Source organism: Chanodichthys erythropterus, chromosome 22, assembly GCF_024489055.1.
Source record: "Chanodichthys erythropterus isolate Z2021 chromosome 22, ASM2448905v1, whole genome shotgun sequence".
NCBI lineage: Eukaryota > Metazoa > Chordata > Actinopteri > Cypriniformes > Xenocyprididae > Chanodichthys > Chanodichthys erythropterus.
In genome coordinates this window covers 8,847,128-8,868,419 of record NC_090242.1, presented here as the reverse complement: position 1 = coordinate 8,868,419, position 21,292 = coordinate 8,847,128, and the positions used below count along the sequence as shown (strand labels likewise).

Genomic DNA, 21,292 nt, shown 5'->3' with positions numbered 1-21,292 from the left:
TTGGCACATAAGTTTTAACAGCTGACATGTACATCGACCCCCCCCCCCCCCCACACACACACACCCCTTTCATCATTCCCAGATGTCTGACTAATTATATGCCAACACAAATTATGTGCACAGCCTATTTTTCCTTTGAACTCTTTCCCCTTCATGCACTCTGGATGGGTTTGCTCTGGATTCCCCTTGTCGTGTTGGGGAGGTGTAATCTAGAGGTTTAGATTCCTATCATTCAATTTATCACCTCTACCTCCCCAAATGATGGACCAACTGAAGTCAACTGTCATTTAAAGTATGGGTAAAACAAGCTTCCAACTCCACCTTGTGTGTAAGACTAATTACTTTTGTGCCTTACGTCAAATTTTTAAGACAGATGAGAAAGAACTCTACAACAGCGCATGAAGTAGCTTTAAGCCTCTGACAAGGCAGGGCTGCTTTTTTTGCTTGATGCACAAACAATGCAGTTTTTATACAGTCCAATTTACAGTTCCCATTTGTGTTATCGTAGTTTTTCCTTAAATATTTCTCTGTCTCTGGTCGAGAAGTGCTCTTCTAGCACCATCAGCGCCATACCGCTCCTGGATGCTGCGCTGGAGTACGCATGCGCACCACAGTGGAATTACTGCACAGCGCACTCTAAGTTGGATTTTTTCTGTCTTCACGGAAACCAGAAAACATAAAAGTATGGCGATCTTTAGAATAAGACAAAAGGGCTTTATGCGCGTCTGGACGTTTCCCGTGATAGTGGCCGTGGTGTGCGCGCAAAGGTAAGTCTGATCCAAAGCTCTCCTCACTTCATATGGCTGTCTGTACTCCACACACACACGCACACACACACACACACACACACTCTCACACAGCTAAAATGATCTCTAAGGATACATCTGAATCTAACGGTGTATTTTCCCTCTTTGCAGTGTCAATGATCCAAGCAATATGTCTATCGTAAAAGAAACTGTTGATAGACTATTGAAAGGATATGACATTCGCTTGAGGCCAGATTTTGGAGGTAACGCACGTTTTTAATTAGGTTTATTGTGTCAGCCTTTTAACATCACCTACAAACTTTCATATAGTAAAATCATAAGCCGCGCCAACACATCCTAATTGTTTCAGGTTTGGAGATGATCTGGACACTTGGCTTCACTTGTTTTAATGTAATCGCTTCAACTGCTTAACGCGATGTTTGATTAGCAAAGTTGACGAATTTCTAACACACATTTGGACAAATGCACGTCTTATCCAATGGTAGCTGCATGCGGCTCTTCTGATTTGTGCCAGTTAATAAGTAACAGCAATGTCAGTAAACAGTGATGATCATGATGATGGAGATAAACTATGAACTTATCATCCTGAACGATCATATTGGTTAACTTTTCACCACATCCTGGATGTTATCAGGCTGATGTTGAGTGATATGTCCATTAATCTCAGTGTGCAAAACAAAATCAATTAGCTGTGTAGTCATTGGTATGGTTTGGTTTGGTTTATAGGTCCTCCGGTGGGAGTGGGGATGAATATAGACATAGCCAGCATAGACATGGTATCAGAAGTGAATATGGTAAGTGTTTTCATGCTGTTCTGCTTGAGACAAATGATATGAGCTCATTTAACCCCATTTTCTCCAGCTCTCTGTTCCAGGTGAGTTATGTTTCATTTGAAAGTGTATAGTTTATAAATCCATTAGCTTTCATCAAATTATTTCAATGAACAGTTTGTCACTACATCCATGAGGGACTTGCATGATCATTTTGCAGTGAATGTTTTCATCAGAGGTTGTGCATAACAAAACTTCTCAGAGCATGTATTAGCTTTTATACTCACACATGGACATGAATAATATTCAGGAAGAGCTAATGTGGTTTCTATGGCAACATGTTTCCTTTTGCATATGAACTGAATGTTTTTGCTGGGATTTAAAAAATATCAAAACAAGTGGATGCCAAGCAATAATTTATCCATCTTGGTTTTTTATACTCTTTCTACCCTTAAGGTTATCTGGTAGGATTTTCCCCCCTTAGATACAAGAGCATCCCCTAGTGATGGCTCTGAAGCACGACATGAAGTTTTGTGTTTGAGGTCTGGTCGAGTGAGGTGAAATTCATAATAACTCAGAACTGGTAGTGTATTTTCAATACAGCAGGACCTGGCTGCATTGTATTTTGAGTTATTTGTACTCTTAGCAGGATTTTGAGGATTTGTTTCTATTGTTCTCGAAATAGCCCGGCGATATTCACCATGAGTTACACATATTGATTTTTTTTTTTTTTTTTTTTTTTTTTTCACCCTGCAAACAGAGAATACAAGGTTTGAGAAGTAAATGTGCGCTCATGTGCCAGCTTATAGTCTTTGCAAGTCCATCACACAATAATTATTAATGTTTTAAGCAACAGTGCACACATACATTAGTACTGTCAAGATGTCTTTAGGAAAAAAATCAATGATTACATTTCATGTCTGAGTTTGTGTGTTTGTCTGAGTGAGTGCATTTGTGTGCGTGTGTGTGTGTCCACAAGCATAAATGATGTCATTACTAGGCCAAGAAAGCGAAAAAGCACAGATCACTGCTCTAAACCCTTTCACGTTTTCCTGGCTGGGATCTTGCATGCATTCATCTGGATTAAACATTCTTTTGCACTGGATAAATAGCTAGAGCGAGTGTCCAAATCACCATGAACCTTCATGTCATGCAGCTCCCTGTGGCAATGGGGAATATTTGGTATTGGCACTTGAAGCAATGTGTCAGCCTATCTTCATAATGAGAGAAGAGGAGTTGGCCAGGCTTTCCTCGCTGAATAAAAAAGCTTCAATTCCACACATCCGCCGAGAATGAGAGATTACAATATTTTGCTTTTCTTTTAGAGAATTTTTAATGTTCTCTGACTATTTATATCTATCCCTTCTTATCTGTGAAGCCTGCTTTTATGTAATTTCTGCCTCTCCTATACACTGTAAACAAAAATTGAACTTTAATTGGTGCCTTGATCAAACTGGTTTTACAACCTGCAGTGATGAAATAATTGCACTCGACTACTTTGAATTTAAATACTGATTCAACTTATAAAACCCATGAAACATAGTAGAAATGACAGAAATTATGCAGTTGAATAAATGGAAACTGAAACATTTTCATAGTAGGCCCTATATGTCTGTGCATTTTGTATTGGCATCAACGTTCACTAGATTAAAATGTGATTTTTTTTAAGACATAAGACATTAGATCATAAGACACTAATGTTTATTATATCACAGGCTCAATGTCATTCCCGAACAGAATAAGCATCACTCTTCCTTGTTCTCTGTATCTGTGTTACAGGACAATATTAGTAATGCACCTCCTTCTTCATTCTTGCAACTGATCTTGACATTACACCATGAAGCGCATGAGACAACTGATGTGTCAGAAGCATTACCGTACGGTTTACACGTTCAAGCATATACCTTGTCACAAAACTTCTCACTAGTTTTCTCTATACTGTATGGTCATGGCGCATGTGACGAGTGTACATGAGCGAATTCAGACACGGCTGTAGAGTTACGTGAATGCAATGTCATGTCCAACTACTTCAGCGAATTTTTACTTCCGTTTGAAGTAGCACCCTAATCTTCTCCACTCCAGTTTTTCCCTTGCGAATCATTGAATATAACTCTCGACTCTCTGAAGTTTGAAGTCGAGTTTTGAAATGTACCCCTTCTGCCTGTGTTATTTTGTTAGCAGAGCAAACATTTCCTGAAATAAAGTTACCCTTTTCCCATAGAGCTCTCAGGACTGAGCTCCATTGCATTATTAAATTATATATGAACTTAGATGAGGCTTGCTCGAAATTACCCCGCTGGAGCTGTGCCGAAGCAAAATGGCTCTGTGCTTTCAACTTATAGCCCTAGTATTGCTTCTGACTCATTCAATTCTGTCCACGTACATGGTCACATGTCTCCATTATCAAAGGTCCACTGCTTCTCCCACAGTAGGTGTTAGATGGTATAGTAGGTCTGCCCAGAGAGGAGAGCAAAGGTCAGACATGACCGCAGGCAATATGACTCGCCGACATAGACTTGCAAAAGCTTCATGACATTAACAACCTGCCATTTTCTTGGAGGCAGTTAGGGGTGTGGTTGTAGGGAAGGTTGTGCTCCTCACAGCGCCTTGGGTGTGCGTGATTCACCAAAGGACAGATGAATGCAAACAATGGGTGAAACTGAGACTGAGTGCTAATGAACGGTCTTGCAGCTTCTAGGCTCAAGTGAAGCCTGATGCTTTTTGATCTTAGTTGCAGATTGATTACTTTTCCTGTCTGCCTTCACTGCAGTCTTTGTTCTTACAATGACCTTGACCCATAGGAAAGAAAAATCACAAATGAAATCTTAATTATTTCACCTAGATAGCAATGAGATAGTCCCCCGTTTCAAAAGAAGACTCTCAACAATGTCTCAAACAGTGGCTTTATTTTCTAACATACCAAAATCAGAATCAGTATGAGCTTCTCACCAGATTCTTTTATCCAGATTCAGTGTATAGTTATTTCACTAATGCCTGTTGTTTACAGCTATGTGATTAAAAAACAGAATTTACTCCTGATAAAAGTTAAAAGAGAGCAAATGGACCCCATCAGTCTATAAAGGTTCCCAGAACAGGTTTAAAGCTTTATCTTCAGGAAACTAAGAGGCTGAAAGCTTAGCATGAGCGTTGGAGGATGTTGGAATCCATCCCAATCTTTTTTTAGTCTGTTTTTTTTAAAAAAAGGAACACATAAATCCTCAGATTTTCAAATGTTCAGATATTTGTATAGAAATGTTGATGATAATGTGCTTGATTGATGATATAGTATGCCACATATCCCATCACCACGCCATTGTGGTGACCTCTGCCTTCTCTGATTGAAAAACATGATAATTTGTGAGCATGAAATGGATGATGTTTTAGGATGAGTGGCGTATCTGTTCCAACTGAAGCATGCACTGGTTGTGTGTGCTGTTGACTCAGCTGGACTGTGCTGTTTCTATACACATGAGATAAGCAGCATATTTGCCTCTCTAACATGCAAACTGGAGGGCACTCCATATGTTTTATTATTTTTTATTATTTATTTATTTTTAAAATTAGATTAAGATAGCTGTAAACTAGACATACTTTAAGGATAGAGCTGCATTGTACTGTGTTGTAATGAAAATAAATGCTCTTTTCAAGCAGTTTCAACTTCTCAGTTCTCTTAATTCCCTCTCTTTGATGGCTCAAGGTCAAGCACTAAATAACTTGAATTTTGGCTTTTAGTTGTTGCTAGAGATTTCTAATATATACACGTTTGTTTTCTAAAAACAGAATGTCCATTGTGAAGATGTTGGAATCCAGCTGCTTTTAATGGGCTTGCTATTGGAAAGAAGCATTTTAGTTTAAAGTTTGTTGTAAACTTCTAACCTTGATTATTAAACTTCTTTCATTTTAATTGCACAGAAGTATTCAAACTTAACCCTCAGTTTCATAGGCAAGGCTTAAGCATATAGTCTCAGACTAAAATGCATGTTTGAGCTGTTTTAACTGAAAGCAACTTGTACTGACATATCTTAAAATATGTCAGTGCCATTGTTTTGTCTCAAGATGCACACAATAAAGTTTTTTTTTTTCTTTCTAAAGCACATTTATTTAATACTGTGTTTTCTGCCTTGCAAGCACGAGTGTTTCCTACAGGAAATTAAAATCTACTTAAGCAAGTTTTAATATGTTTGACAGCTGCAGCTGGTTGGTGCTACCCAACCCAACCCACTCAAGTTACAACATCGCTAATTATTGTGGAAAAAAGGCAGAACACTAATGACTACCAACAAACCCAGAGGTGTACCATTTTTAAAGTTCATTTTTTGACGCCCTTTATGCTGCCTTGTGTTTTTGCCTTTAATGCTAAACTGAAATTCTTTTCTTTTCAGCAATTTTATATTCTCAGTCTAGCTAAAAATGTATCAGTACATTAGACAGCATTAAAATAATTCATATTTCACTAGTGCTTTTGCCATTATTGATGTCATGAATATTTAGTTGCTATATATGAATGACAGATCCTCTTTTGACCTGATCTGTGTTTAATAGGGATTGTAAGATAACATGTTTTACATTTTCCAACATGGAACATGAACAGTTTTTTTTTGACACTGCAACATTTTTGTCTGTGGACATTTCTGAAAAGAAAGTCCATGTGCAGACACAGCTAAAACTGATAGGCACATAAATGACATAAACAGAGCAGAGAACACATAAAACATGACAAGTACCATACAGACAAAGTTACGTACACTACTGATGGCAGAGTGCATACATTATGATTATTCCACATATGCCACTTATAGCATTTGATACACCTGATGTTAGATTGAATGCCTGTACTTAAGAAAATCTATGATCCATTTCAGGTCTCATATAGCATCTACTTAGAAATGTAATGCGTGATGAAAATGTGTGTTATATTATTTGAGTGAACACTTTATATAATATACCCAAAGAGGTTTGCTGGCATTGCTTGTAGGTTTCAGGTACCAGTCTTGGCCTCTCAGACACGTTTTGGAATTGTACTCTAGACATTTATTGATGAGTAGACAGCTTTGTATCATAGGTTAATGCAAGTTCAGCATCAGTTTAGAAGATAAACGCTTCTGTTCAAATCACCTAAATGGAGTATTGTTTTCTGAAATAATAGGCTTTAAACAGCACAAAAGCTATCTAGAGCCAAGTAGACACTGTGGATATTGTGAACTGTGTTTTGTGGTTTTTGCTTCCCTGTATTATACAGTAGCTTAATATGGTCATATAAGGGCTCCTTTCTGTATACTAATGTATTTTTAATTTAAACAATAAGAATGGTGGTTGGATTTTGTGAAGGGCTTGATGGCGTTTGTGTCGGTGAGTAGGCGTTAGAGTGAGAGAAATAGGCTGGCGTGGACTGCTGAAGAACAAAATATCGAGAACAGTAGTGAGTGAGGAAATTCAATTCCAGAGAAGAACCTGAGAAACTTGAATACTTTTATACCAGTTATACAGTTTGGTATCTTATTACACTCTACTCTCAAGATCAAATATGTCCATGTAGTAGATTACTATAGCATTGCATATACTTTGAGCTTGTGAATCTGTTATGGCATTATCCTTGTGATGGTCTTGTAGCTGAATGAAAAAAAGAAAAAAAAAAAGATCCATCTTCATAAGCACCAGGTTCAAATAGGAAAAGACAGCTACATGTAGGATGAATTCATGTAAAGTAGGTAATTTAAGCTTGATTGTATTGTGCTCAATGAGTTTACATTTTTAGAGCATAACAGTGGTCTTTAAAGAGACACTATTTCTTTAAATGATAAAATTAGGGATGCACCAATACCGATACTAGATACCGATACTAGTACCGATACTAGTATCAGTATCGGCCCGATACCAAGCTCATGTACTTGTACTCGTACTCGTAAAAATACTAGTGATGCTCCGACTGATCGGCCACCGATCATGATCGGCCGATATTGGCTAAAAATAGCTTGATCGGCGAACCCCAAAAGCGCCGATCAAAAAAGCTGATCACGTGACGTAAATTACTCGCGCGACTTTTTCACACGTGCATGCACGACGCACAGGTACACAACAGCAGAGCGGAGCTTGTCAGTGGCAACGTGAGTTCTCCGTTTTGGAAGTTTTTCAAAGTGTCCGATAAAGACGTAAAGTTAGCCGTTTGCAATGTAGTGCAGTGTAAACGAGGCTTCACACACAGTCGGCTGGTTGAGGGATGGGGATGTTGTTGGCTTCGGCTGGTTTAATTTCTCATACTCGGCATATTCAGTTGTATGGCGTCTTCTAAGGTGCCTAATCATGTTAGTGGTGTTAAAATGTCGTTGCTTGCTGCCACCTCGAGGGATTTAATCACGACATACATTGCAAACGGCTAACTTTACGTCTTTATTTTGTATTTGAGCTGCGCATCTTGGACGCGGCGTCCGTCAAAAATAGGCGAAGCGCCTATCTTTAGCAAAGCGGCGCGGCTGGTGTAAACACGAGCATTGACTAGAGTGTCCGCGTATCAGCTCCGGTAGCTGCACCGCACACGCGTGCAGTGTAAACGAGGCTTGAGTGATGCATTTAAACGACGTGAACCATACAGCAAGGATAGTACGAAGATATCACGTTCAGAATTATGGAATTCATTTGGTTGGTAACTATCTGCTTGGCCTCCTTGTTTCTCTGCTTTGTTATTTAGGAAGGATGGCATTGGCATACAGTAGCTTACATTATTTAATTTTTTGGATCTGATATAGTTGGTTCCTCAACTATATCAGATCCAAAATTAATTTTTTTTTCTCAATACAGTTAATTTAGAGTTAGTTTCTTTTCTACAAATGGTGCAAACTCTGCTAGATTGTAGATAAAAGATTCCCATTCCCCTGCCATTCTGTGATCGGCAGTGATCGGCAATCGGCAGATCATGATCTTGGTGATCGGTAATCGGTGATCGGCCCCAAAAATGCTGATCGGAGCATCTCTAAAAAATACCCCCGATACCAAAGACCGATACCTCACATAACGTAACTGACAGAATTTTCCATGCACAGAGACACCACCAGCAGCAGCAGAAACAATGTCAGCCTCAGAGGTGTCGAAATACTTCAAAATGAATGATGACAACACACACATTCAAACTGCATGGTTTCAACCACAATTTGTTATCGATTGGTGAAGGCAGGATAGTATCTCACATAAATACAGTCGGCTTTTGGCTTAAGTGGACGTAAACATTTGGGTGTAAACAGGATAATGTCAGTATCCATGAATTCGGTCATATAGGGACCGTAGCCTATATTTGTCATTAATGTTAATAAAACGACAACATATGTAAAATAAATGTATACATGAATCTCTAACAACAAATGTATAAACCTACTGTATCTGAAAAAATAATTGTATTTAATTTTTATCTCTATAGTATTTGTTGTATTGTTTGCAAATGTATTTTTATATAACAACAATTACATATATTGGTAATTATGAAGGTTATTGGAAGGTTATTGAAGGTTATTGGACACTGTGAAATTTTTGTTCTTTAAGAACAAAACAGTTTGTGACAACCACATAAAAATTATTACTTTTTTCATTAGCGTAATAATGAAGAAGCTGTCCTACATTCATTAGTCTCACTGTGTTGTGCTTGGAAAAATGCAACAACACCAAAAAAAAATAAATAAATAAAATGTCATGCGAGAGAAAAATTAATAAATGTATAGGCATCAATATCGGTATTGGCGAGTACTAGAAAAATGTATCGGTACTCGTACTCAGTCCTTAAAAAATGGTATCGGTGCATCCCTAGATAAAATAGTCCCTTTCGAGGAACTCAACATTGCGTCAGTTGCTGATGTTATGAGAACACCTTCAGCGTGCACCGGTGTCTGAAGCACGTATGAAATCACGTTATGGCAGTCGCATGACCAAAGATGTGGGTAATGCATTACAAGTAACATGAGTTACATAATCAGATTACTTTTTCAGTTAACTAGTAATGTAATGCATTACTTTTAAATTTACATCACAGGTACATGGACAGGGAGCTCATTTTGCGGGCTGCCAGACTTCATGTTCCAGTGTAAACAAGTGACAGAGCAACACTGACCTTCTTTCCAGACTCTTCTTTCTAGCCTCTCCATAAGACAAAGAAAATGGCATATTTTTTTATGTCCTATCTAGGGGTTGGGACATAACATAAAGGCGACAAACGCAAAACAGTGCATCTTATATTTTGATTATTAATCCAAAATCACAATTTGTTTCAGTAAGATGGAGAAATAAATAAAAGATTAAAAAAAAAAAGAATGAGAAAAAAAAAAAAACAGAAACAATGGAATAAACTAACAGAAAGCAAAAACTGTGAAGGTGGGTTAAGGCTGAACATAACAAACAAAAGACATCTTAACTAAAGCTGAAAAATAACTACACATCCTAACCAAAAAGAAAATAAAATTTTCAGTAAACTTCCCTCACTCCTTCACTAACAAAAAACATGAGAGAAATGCACAAGAAAGAAAAGCAGCCTCTGCCTCCTACAGCTTCCGCTGTAGTCTTTTACAAACAAGTTATGATGTTTACCTACATCGGCGATTGCATTTTCCACATTCTCAAGTAACAATAACATTTTGGACCAACAAACACCAAACACCCGCACACGACTCTCTCTTCTGGTCTGCATCAGCACCCTTTTAAGGAGGATAGGATCAACAATCGACCAGTTCTCAGCGTCAGTCACTCCAGCTCATCATCTCATTAATAAATCCTAAGAAAAGAGACTGAGGCAAAACAGACAGGAGTAAAGGGAGAGAAACACACAGCCACCTTCATTTATCATATGACGTATAAAAAAATATACATATTTTTCTATTTTTTTTGGGAGTTTTCTGCAAATCCTGCAGAGAATATAACAAGTGTGTGGGAATTTAATTAGCTTGAAGACTGGAGCAGTTACATAAGATGTGGAAGTTTCATTTGACTACTCATAACATGTGAGCTGTCATTGCATTACTTCACAGTTCTAGCAGTGAAATGTCAGCTGGTACATGAGTATATGACTGAGACCAGATCAGACTTCTTGTACTTATGAGATTTATTGTTGCTTGGAAACAAAATTGATAGAAACAAGTGTCAGAGAGATTAAAAATTGTTACATCTTCAGTTGATTTGTTAGAAAATCATTGTATTGAGAATCTCCATGTTTGTCTGAATTATAAGACAAATACACCAGTAGATCTCCTTTACAAAGCTATAAGCTACACATAGTTTAATGAGTTCAATCTACAATCAAGGTAATATACTGAAAAGGTTTTTTCCCTTTCGAAGTGGAACTTTGATGCTGCCACATGGAGTTGATGCTATGGGAAACACCATCAAAGCGTGACCGGTGTCTGAAGCATGTATACCAAACATGCCAATTTAATTTACTGACGACAGACATTGATGTCACAAGTGAAGCACCTGTGAGTATTAAATGAGTATTAACTCCATGATGCAGTGTCTGGTTCCCCTTCTTAGGGAACTGGGGTTACATATGTAACCTAGACATTATCTATCTATTTAATAACAATTGTTTCCCAACATTCTAGTACATTTGTCGAATGAACAAATCCTGTTTCTGAGGCTAAATCACTAAATATCAAGAATGTTATAGCAGATTTTATATTTATCTAACTCCAAACAATTGGCCACTGATTGGAACCATCTGATAATCGCTTCCTTTGTTTCGAAACATTCCCAGAATGTTTTGTTTCTGAGTTTAAATTGTTTCAGCCAACAATTAGATCCTGCCCATCTCATCTTTACTGCAACCGACCGTGAGACATACATAGTAAGGTCCCGAAATCTAGAATCATCAGAATATATTTCTGAAAAAAAAAATAATAATTTTTTTTTTGTTGTTGTTCACTCCTCACTGACCCCTTATGAATTTAAAGTTTCTTCACAGTAAATAAGAATAAACTTTGAGTGTTGCGATCCTATCAGACTTATGATAACATCCTGAGTCGTAGCACTGTTCGCCAGAGGAGCACTGGCCCCCTTCTCCATTTTAACACCTATTTGCCACCTGATGTCACCTGTTGGAGTTTGGGTTCCTTGCCGCTGTCACCTTTGGCTTGCTTAGTTGGGGACACTTGACATTTGACTTGACATTTGATATTCAACAGTGCTTTGATCTGCCTGCACTGACACTATTCTTTAAGAGCTGCTGTGCAGCCAAAATTATCAATGTAAAGCTGCTTTGACACAATCTGCATTGTAAAAAGCGCTGTATAAATAAAGGTGACTTGACTTGACTTAACCATTGTCTATATTACATTTGTCAAGTCTCTGAAACCATACAAGAGCTTTGTGTGAGAAACAGACAGAAAATGTAATCCTTTATTCCATCCGTTATAAAAATCTCCCCTTCCGTCATAGCTCTCATTTCTCATTTGAAGAGGTGTTGTGCCAATTTTGACAATGTTGGCTTGTAACTGAACAGAACATACTAGTCTGAATAATCAGAAGCACAGATGAGATCTGAGAGCTGTGGCTAAGGGTAAGATAATCAGTGAATGTCAAATATGTAGTACTGTGGCTTCAGAAGACTTAAATTATGCTGGAATAAGTTGTAGAGTTTACTTTTCTTTGACTTAAAGCATTAATGACAGCATTTTCAGGTTAACTAACATTTTAAACATTTAACAGAATGTATGACACTTTTAGAAAACATTTTAAAATATACATAATATGTTGCAAACTTTTGTATTATAAATTTGCCACTAATGTGAATAATTACGCATCAGTGTGGGCAGTGTATGTTTTCCCTCTCCACATGATGTTTTAGCCAAATGTTTGAATTTAGACAGCCGTTCTCAGAGAACAGAAGTCAGGGGATTCGAGACACTCTGTTTGCTGAGACAGCAGACTAGAGACGTATGGGACATTGTCCAAAATCAAATATGCTCCTCTACTGGAACACAAAAGGAATGCTCTTATACAGACAGATCTGCTAAAAAAAATATTGCTTCTGTGCTTTTCACTGGTGTCTCATAAAACCTTTTTCTATCACAGGGGCAAGCCAAAATGTTGAATAGTCCCTAATCCCAGATAGTTAACTAGTTTTCCACTGTGGTTGCATTCGTGAGTCTTGAAATGTTACTTTGGTTATAGATGTAGCTCTTGGGGAAAAAAGAAGGGAAAAAAAAAAAAAAAACTATGTATGCTATGAACAACCATATTTAGTGGAAAGTGACAACCATATTCTGCTGCTGTGTGAAAGTTGCATTGGAGATTTTCTGTCTTCACTACTGGCCTATCATCTGGTTTCCTCACAAATAATTTTTGTCCTGAACTCTCTTTCGATTGCTTTCCTGTCTTCCTCTGCATGTTTACCACACCCCGCTGTTTCGCTCATCACTTCCTCTGCCTTTGCCTTCCTCTCTCTCTTCATCACCCCCCCACCCAGTCCCAGTCTTGAGAGCTCTTTGATCAGCAGCATCTGAAAGCACTCATGGATTTTCAGCTGTGAAATTAAGCCGCCTTCCAAACCATGTCCAGGGTTTTTAATTAAAGATTTAAAATGAGTGACTTTCCCCCCCCCACATCATTTGCAGGAATCATTGAAACAACTGTCATACTTTCAAAAACTTTGACTTCCTTTTACAGAGTGACATAAAGAAAAGAGAATTCTTTTGATTTTATATTAAAGAACCAAGATGCAAGGGAAGCATACCATTGGATTTGGCTTATAATGTGTCAAGATTCATTCATACAATTTGGAATTATTTATTATTTTGCCACAGTTGTTTAAATGTTGTGCTATTTCTTTCTTTAAATTTCTAATCAGGTTAAATAATTGCATTGAGTTGTGACAACTCTTACAATGCAATAGTTTAACCTGATTAGAAATTTGAAAGAAAGCAAGCAAGCAAGAAAGCAAGAAAGAAAGAAAGAGCACAATATTTAAACAATTGTGGAAAAGAATGAAAGGAAAATGTGGATCCAAATACAATAATATAAAGTGTCTAACAAATTGATTAATGTGGTTTAGACTTCAAAACCACATGGCTGTGTGTTTCCACTCCCTTCAATCTTATGACATGAATGAATATATTGTGAACATGGAGTGCACTAGCAAAGGCTTTGCTCCATTAAACACTGGGACACTGATGATGCCTGTCACACAAATGTGATGTTGCACATCAAAACATATATCTTGTATTTAATGAATAACATCAACACATAATCTACCATTCCAAGGGACGTTGCCTAATTTGCTTGTTTAAATATGCTGTGACTCAAACAAACAAACAAACAAACAAACAAACAAACAAACCATAAAACACCACAAATGCACCATTAAAATATCCATAAAGTAATAATATCATAAAATTAATACTAAAATTGTAATATTAATTTGTAATAATAATACTACATCATAGTAATAATAAAAGTTTGAATAAGATATCCCTGACAGAGTAGATAAAGATACGATTTTCAGCGATTAACAACTTAAATCTTACCCTGTACCTCACTATTGTATACCGACAGAGATTACTTCAAATGCAACACATCGTCTTTTACGCATTTATTAACAACATTAAAACATAATATGCCTTGACCATTCCAAAGGACATAAAGTAATTTTTTTTGCGGTTGTCTCCTTAATCTTGCAAGCCGGACTTGCATTCACACTTTTGTTTTCTCTTTCTCCTTTGCATCCGATGTCTGATTGAGCCAACAACAATTCATGGAGAACCCAGTGTCCTGGCTATCTCCTCCGATATATTGTGTGAGTGTGTAGACTCACTTGTGGTCTGTTTAAAGGATTATTTCACATTCAAATGAAAATTACACCAAGCTTTGCCATCCTAGGTGTATATGAATATATTATTTCTGATGAACGCAATCGGAGATATATTGATAAATATCCTGAACATCCGAGCTTTATAATGGCAGTGACCAGGGGTCATGAGTATGAACTGAAGAAAGTGTCTCCATCCATCATAAACATGTTCAAGTTACGAAGAAAGTGTAAATTGGCGTAGTTGAATAGGGAAGGCATAGGATGTAGCGTAAGCTTTTTGAACTGCAAGATTTTTACACTTGCATGTTGAATATGGAAGGCGGTCTGGCGGAAGCTAGATATTTTACTTCATAACTTGTTAAATATGGATATTTTTCTTGAACAAATGCATCGCTTCGCTTCAGAAGGCCTTTATTAACCCCCTGGAGCCATGTGGAGTACATTTATGATGGATGGATGTGGATGGAGACACTTTCTTCAGCTCATACTCATGGATCCCATTCACTGCAATTATAAAGCTTGGATGCTTTAGGATATTTATTAATATTTCTCCGATTGTGTTCATCAGAAAGAAGAAGGTCATATACACCTAAGATGGCTTGAGGATGAGTAAAGCTTGGGCTAATTTGAAGTGAACTAATCCTTTAAGCTGTAATCCTATGATCAGACGATCTTGGCGACTGTACATAGGATTTGCATAACTAAACTTAAAATTAATGAACATATAAACAAAAACACACATAAAGGGCACAGAAAGCTTGAAGCTGCTGCCATCTGTGCACGCCGCCATCTTGAAACATGAAACTAGCTAAGAAATCGGTTCAAAGACTTACAGTCTAGTCTTTGTTTTTGTAAATACTTGTTCCTGAGTTCTTTAGTTTTTTATAAATAAAAGTTTTACTGCTGTCATTGGATCCACACCTCATCTCTCCTTGCCTACACACAGTGACAGCTACAATGTTTGGCTACAATAAACAGCTTACATTTACAGACATGAGCAGCACATCACAATGTGTCTAAACTAAATTGCCTCCATTATAATCAACAAAGCTCTATACACTGGAAGAATGTTTTCTGCAACATAGTATGCACAGTGTATTTTTCTTGGTGTTGAATTTTTTAAATGCCTTTGCGAGACTATCATCTGACACATTTTTTTCTGTCACATCATATATACTGTCATTCTGCCTAGATCTAGGATCCAGATTGTATTCAGGACATGTTAGATGGCTCCATTCGAGACATGTAATGTTTGGTCTTGCTTTTGTAATGGTGTTATATAGACACAAAGTGGAGGGTCTTGCTGGGATTGTGCATTCAAAATAAGCACTTCAACATTCTGATGTGCATGTGGTACGAACTGGAGACAGATGCCACAGTCACTTGATGACAAAACACTAACACCCTAACAAGAGTTTATGAGGCATTATTACCAAATGATTCAAATGAGCCACTGCTTGTCAGTCAATTAGCTCTAAGCTCTTCCACCTTCCAGGCAGAGGGGTCCACAAATAAGCCCTAGAAATGGCATGTCGTTTGGCAGTGAGGTGTCTGCATTTTGCTGACAGTGAAAGATGAGTACAATGTGCAGCCTTCAGCAGATCTTAGACTCAGGCTTGTTTGTTTGTCATGAGGGCAACTGCTGGGATTGACAGCATATTGTGGTGTGCTGCTTGTTATGCTATGTAAATAATCTCCCACCTGTCTGATGAATTGCATGCAGTGATGGCACAATGTCTTAGCATACTGTATAAAGTCCAGAATGACAAACAGATGTGGGTTACTTGACAACATCAGTGTTTGTTTTTGATCATTGGATCACTCTTTTATTAAGGAGTCCAGTATTACATCATCTATGTGCAAGGTTTTTTCTGCATTGAAGAAAAAAAAAAAAAAAAGCCCTGTAAGATGTTTGTGCTTTCATCTTTTGTTTGGTACTTTGGTACTAAATGATAATCACTTTCTAATCACACACTCTCTCCAACTAAAAAAAAAAACAAAAAAAACAAAAAAAAAAAAAAAACTGAGCAATTATCTGTGCAACAAACCATGCATTGCAACTCAATAGCATGGTACAGTACACAAATCTCATGCAACCCATTTGAATTCTACTGAGAATTTTTTTGCAAGCACTATGGAGGAATTAAAACATCTTAGATGGCTTCTAAAGGAAATGACAAAACTTACTTGGAAATACTTGTTTTATAGCTTGTGTTTTGAAGTAGCTTCTGACATGCATGTCTAAGGCTGAGACTAAGGTTAGTGAGACATTTTTAGTTGTAGTACCAAATAATGTTACAAGACTTATTTTATAAAAATTATACCTCATAGAGGTGACATTTCCACATTGTTAATGGAGTATATCATATTTAATCAAAGGATGGCATGCATCCACAGAAGTCTGGGCTTAGCCCTGACCTTCTGTACATTTACTTACGTTTGCATGGACATTAAAATGTTCAATAAAACAACTAAAAAACTAAATCATTTGGTAACATTTAGAATAATGGTCTGTCATTAGATAATTATGCAGGAAGACATGAGCAATTGTCGTTTTTACTCTGGACATGGCAATAAAATACATTACTAATTGAAGCAGTGGTGAACAGGTCACCTCCACCTAGTGGCCTTACATCATGTCTACATAAGATGTGAGCGGCACAATGTGAGGTAACAAAAGCAAATAGTACTCATTATAATCATTGATGCTGTCTACACTGGATATGGCGCGACATGACAAATTCCTCACGGTAAACTGATGCCCTGTTTTATTTCTGACATACTTCAAGTGCTCACACTACTTCTGATACGAAGGATACATGGATGGACAATGGTCACTTTGTTGCATCTGGTGTAATCCGCTTGTAGCTGTTGTGGCATGGAGCGGTATAGACAGTGTTAGGAAAACAGTGAATGGTGGGCAATATGCATTTAAAAGGGTAAATATAAGAGGATATATCCCAGTTATTTATATGTGACTCAGTTCCTGCTAACATTTTTTTAATGTTATTATTATGTTGTTTACATATGCTGCTTAGTTTTATTAATGTGTTTAACAATGATAATATGTTAATGCCTGTTTGTTATTTGAAATGATTTAATGGTGGCACTATAACTATAACTATAATATTGGCATGTCGATGTATTTAGATCAGGACCTTTATCAAACGTGAAGTTTGTGGCAGATTGTATTGGACATTGTATTTTTGAGTTAAACAACTCCCTGTTTCATAGCATAAATAACATGCTTTAATACTTAACTAAATGTGGTTAGCATGGTTTAACATGTTTTTAGCATGATTAACACTTGTCGGCATATTTTAATATGATGTATGACAATGTTAAGCATGTCACATCCTGTTGCCAGTAGGTGGCGCTATGGCTATAACTGAACATTGGTATGTAGATGTCTTCAGGTCAGGACTCTCATCAGACATGAGACGTTTGGGGATGATTGGATGTTTGAGTTACAGCAACTTTCCACTTTAAGGCAAAACATCAAAAAAAAATTTTAGGCCGTCACAGACACACACTTCAATGAAAACTCAATGAATTTTGCACACAGTAGCACAGGCATTTAGATTAGAGTGACCAAATATGATGTTGATATGATTAAAACTCTAGGAGGAGTTTAAGTATGATGCCCAGAAATGGCAAAATCTACACAAAAATTGCAGTGAAAATTCAAAATGGCAGACTTCCTGTTGGGTTTAGAATATGGCTGTAAGATACTTTTTTGTAGGTATTAGGATGTTACATGTACTGAATTTTGTTCAAATGTACATGAAACGTAGCATGAGAGGCACTTTGTGGAAATATTGTAGGTGGCCCTATCGGGTCATTTTGCCACACTGAATTCTGAAACCCGTATCAAATGTAAAAAAGTATACATGCTATTTAGCATACTCAATTATTGCAGGTTTGCATAATATTCTGAGTTTGGATTTTAATGTTTTTGTTCATTTTGAGGAATGCTGAATCTGTTTTTGCGTCTTGTGAGATGAGTAAATGTTTGGTCACATTTAGTCTAGAACAACAATACAATACAATAATCATCATCACAAGAGAGCTGTCAGTCAATAAATGGAAAAAATAAAGTAACTTGCATTACTCCTTTGAAAAAGTAACTCAGATATTTTGTTGTGAATTTAAAAGTAATGCATTACCCATTACTTGAAAAAAGTAATCTAATCTAAGATTACATACATGTAATGCATTACCCCAACATTGATGATGGATCATTATTTTAAAGTGTTATCATTTTAACATTTCGTTCTGTTCTGTGTAACTTCTGATTCCAACTCCTTTATCAATTTATGAGGATAAAACTTTCAGGTACTCAGTGCCTTACACAAACCTATTGTATAGTGCCAGAGAGTATAATACCTGTTAACTCCCTGAGGTCTGAAAACACGCCGGCGCGTTTTGCAGGAGTTAAAATTACTTAAATTACTCCGTCATTTCTTGTCATAGAGACATAAGCAATATATCAATTGAAACTATAGAATGTCTTCTTTTATTTGTGTACACTCAGAGTAAAAACACAATGTTGTGCTTTTTGTAAAATAAAGAAAACTAACATGATGTGTGATCTCTCCTCTCCCTCTGAACGAAGTCCAACCTGATAGTTCTCAGAAAATGAACTGTAACTTATGAATACTAATCACAAAAAAATGACACTTATGTCTAAAAAAACATTGAAATGTCAGGTTTTAAATTGTGCAAGTCAAATCGAAAACAGACATTCTGTGTTTATGTAATCTGTATGAAAAGAGAGCCATGTCAGAGGTCTGTGATTCAGCTCATTATCCGCTAATGCGGCCACGCCCACGGAGCCAGCGCTATTCAGACGCAAATTCTGAGTCAATGCATGCATTCATCGTCTCAATCGTGTATTTATTGTCTTGAAAAGTGTTTATTTGGATGGTAAAGCCGTGGTTAGCGATCTCTAGAAGACATGCCGTTAGTTCCTAGTTCCTTTTCTTCTTTATATGAATTTGTGACCTAAAGGTGTACAGAGAGCGCCCTCCTGCTGCAAGTATGAATGGAAAACACCATTCCTGAAATGTCCTCTTCTTCTTTAGAATAATTTGTGGACTAAAGATGTACAGAGTATCCAGCACTCATAGTGATAACAATAAATATTACTTCTCAGTATAGAAAATTGACATAAATATATAAGAATCCATCAGTATTTCTCCAAATGTGCATGCCTTTAAACTAAAAGCCTATATAAAATGCCATAGAGGTAACATAATTGTTCAGACACTTTGCATCACAGAAATACATGTTATTTTAAAGAATATAATAGAATACCATTATTTTAAATTGTAATAATATTTCACAGTATTGCTGTTTATGATGAGCTGAGACATTATTACAGAGGGTTTTTTTTTTTTTTTTCACAGCCTACCTGGCTGAAAGGCCTCATTAATATGCAAGTCATTTCAGGTCATTATTATGTGATTCTTCTGTATTCTCAGGTGTAAATGGCCCATTATTCAGTGGTGATTCATGCCTCCATGCATACTGTGTTTCTTGACAAAAAGTGTCTTACAAAATTTAAATCTCTCTATTGTTTTATATGAAGGAGTAAGCAGCATAATTTTTACATAATTCTGAAGCAAAAACTCTAGTCTACAACCTCCAATACCCAGAAGTCTTGTGAACACAGATTTAATATACTTTTTTTGGCTTTATTTCAGTGACTTAAGTTTTTTGTTTTTTCAATAACCACGCATAAACATTATTCCTTCAAAAATACAAACATGTACATACATGTTCCTCACATATTATTGTAGCCTAGTTTGTGCTGAATACAGTGTAATGACACTTTTGTCATTTATATGTTTATGAACAACTGAAAAAAGCACAAATGTCAGGGCATGTCAAAACTTCTCCAAGCCCAAAATCAGCCTCAGATTCCAGAGGGTTAAAGGGATAGATCACCCAAAAATAAAAAATAAAAATTCTGTCATCATTTACTCAGCCTCAAGTAGTTCCAAACCTTTATTAATTTCTAAGTTCTGCTGTACACAAAGGGAGATATTTGAAAGAATGTCAGTATCTGAACAGATCTCACCTCCCATTTACTACCAAATAAATACTATGGTAGTCAATGGGAGGCGAGATCTGTTAGGTTACTGACATTCTTTCAAATATCTTCCTTTGTATACAGCAGAACACATAAGAAGAAATTCAAAAAGGTTTGGAACAACTTGAGGGTGAGTAAATGATGACAGAATTTTTATTTTTGGGTGAACTATCCCATTTATATTTAGATTAGGAAATTATCAAACAATTCAAAAATCACATTTCTCAATGCAAGATTGCAAAGAATTTAAGTCTTTCACCATCTATCATACATGATATTGTGGAATCCAGAGATATCTCAGGCTGTGTAAGGCGAGGCAGGAGACCTCTGTTGAATGTGCGTCACCTTCGAGCCCCCGGATGGCACTGCATGAGAAAACATCATGCCGCTGTTTTAAATATAGCCGCATGGGCTTGGGAGTGCTTTGGAAATTTGTTGTCACTTAACACAGTTTGCTCGCTGCATCAAGAAATGCAACTTGAATCTACTCAAGGAGAAAGCTATACATCAAATCTATGCACAGATCCGTCAAGTTCTCTTGGCCCAAGCTGATCTCAGATGGTCCAAAAGACAGTGGAGATGTGTGCTGTGGTCAGATGAGTCCACATTTCAGCTTGTTTTTGGGAAAACAGACATTGAGTTTGTAGATACTTTACACCATAGAGTAGATGTGCTTGACTGGCCAGGGCTGCGTTTCCCAAAAGCATCGTCAGTCTAAGTTGATCTTAGAACCACTGTCATCAACGGTCTCTCTGATTAACATAGCTCACAATGCTTTGAGAAACACAGCCCAGATCTGTCTCTTATTCAAAATGTATTCATAATATCATGAAAAGGAGAATCAGATAATAATGACCACAGATGGTTGAGCAGCTGTCTTGTATCA

At 36.9% G+C, this 21,292-nt stretch overlaps 1 protein-coding gene across 2 annotated transcripts in view; it reads left to right on the top strand.

Annotated features, from left to right (window-relative positions):
• Positions 1–684: 684 nt before the first annotated feature.
• LOC137012427 (gamma-aminobutyric acid receptor subunit beta-2) overlaps positions 685–21,292 on the top strand; it is a 99,734-nt gene continuing 79,126 nt past the window's right edge. The window contains exons 1-3 of one of the 2 annotated variants that reach the window (XM_067375626.1): positions 685–767; positions 918–1,009; positions 1,494–1,561. In XM_067375626.1, the coding sequence (XP_067231727.1) occupies positions 685–767; positions 918–1,009; positions 1,494–1,561 (243 nt within the window). The remainder of the gene's footprint in view (positions 768–917; positions 1,010–1,493; positions 1,562–21,292) is intronic. The other variant, XM_067375627.1, reaches the window with a different exon arrangement.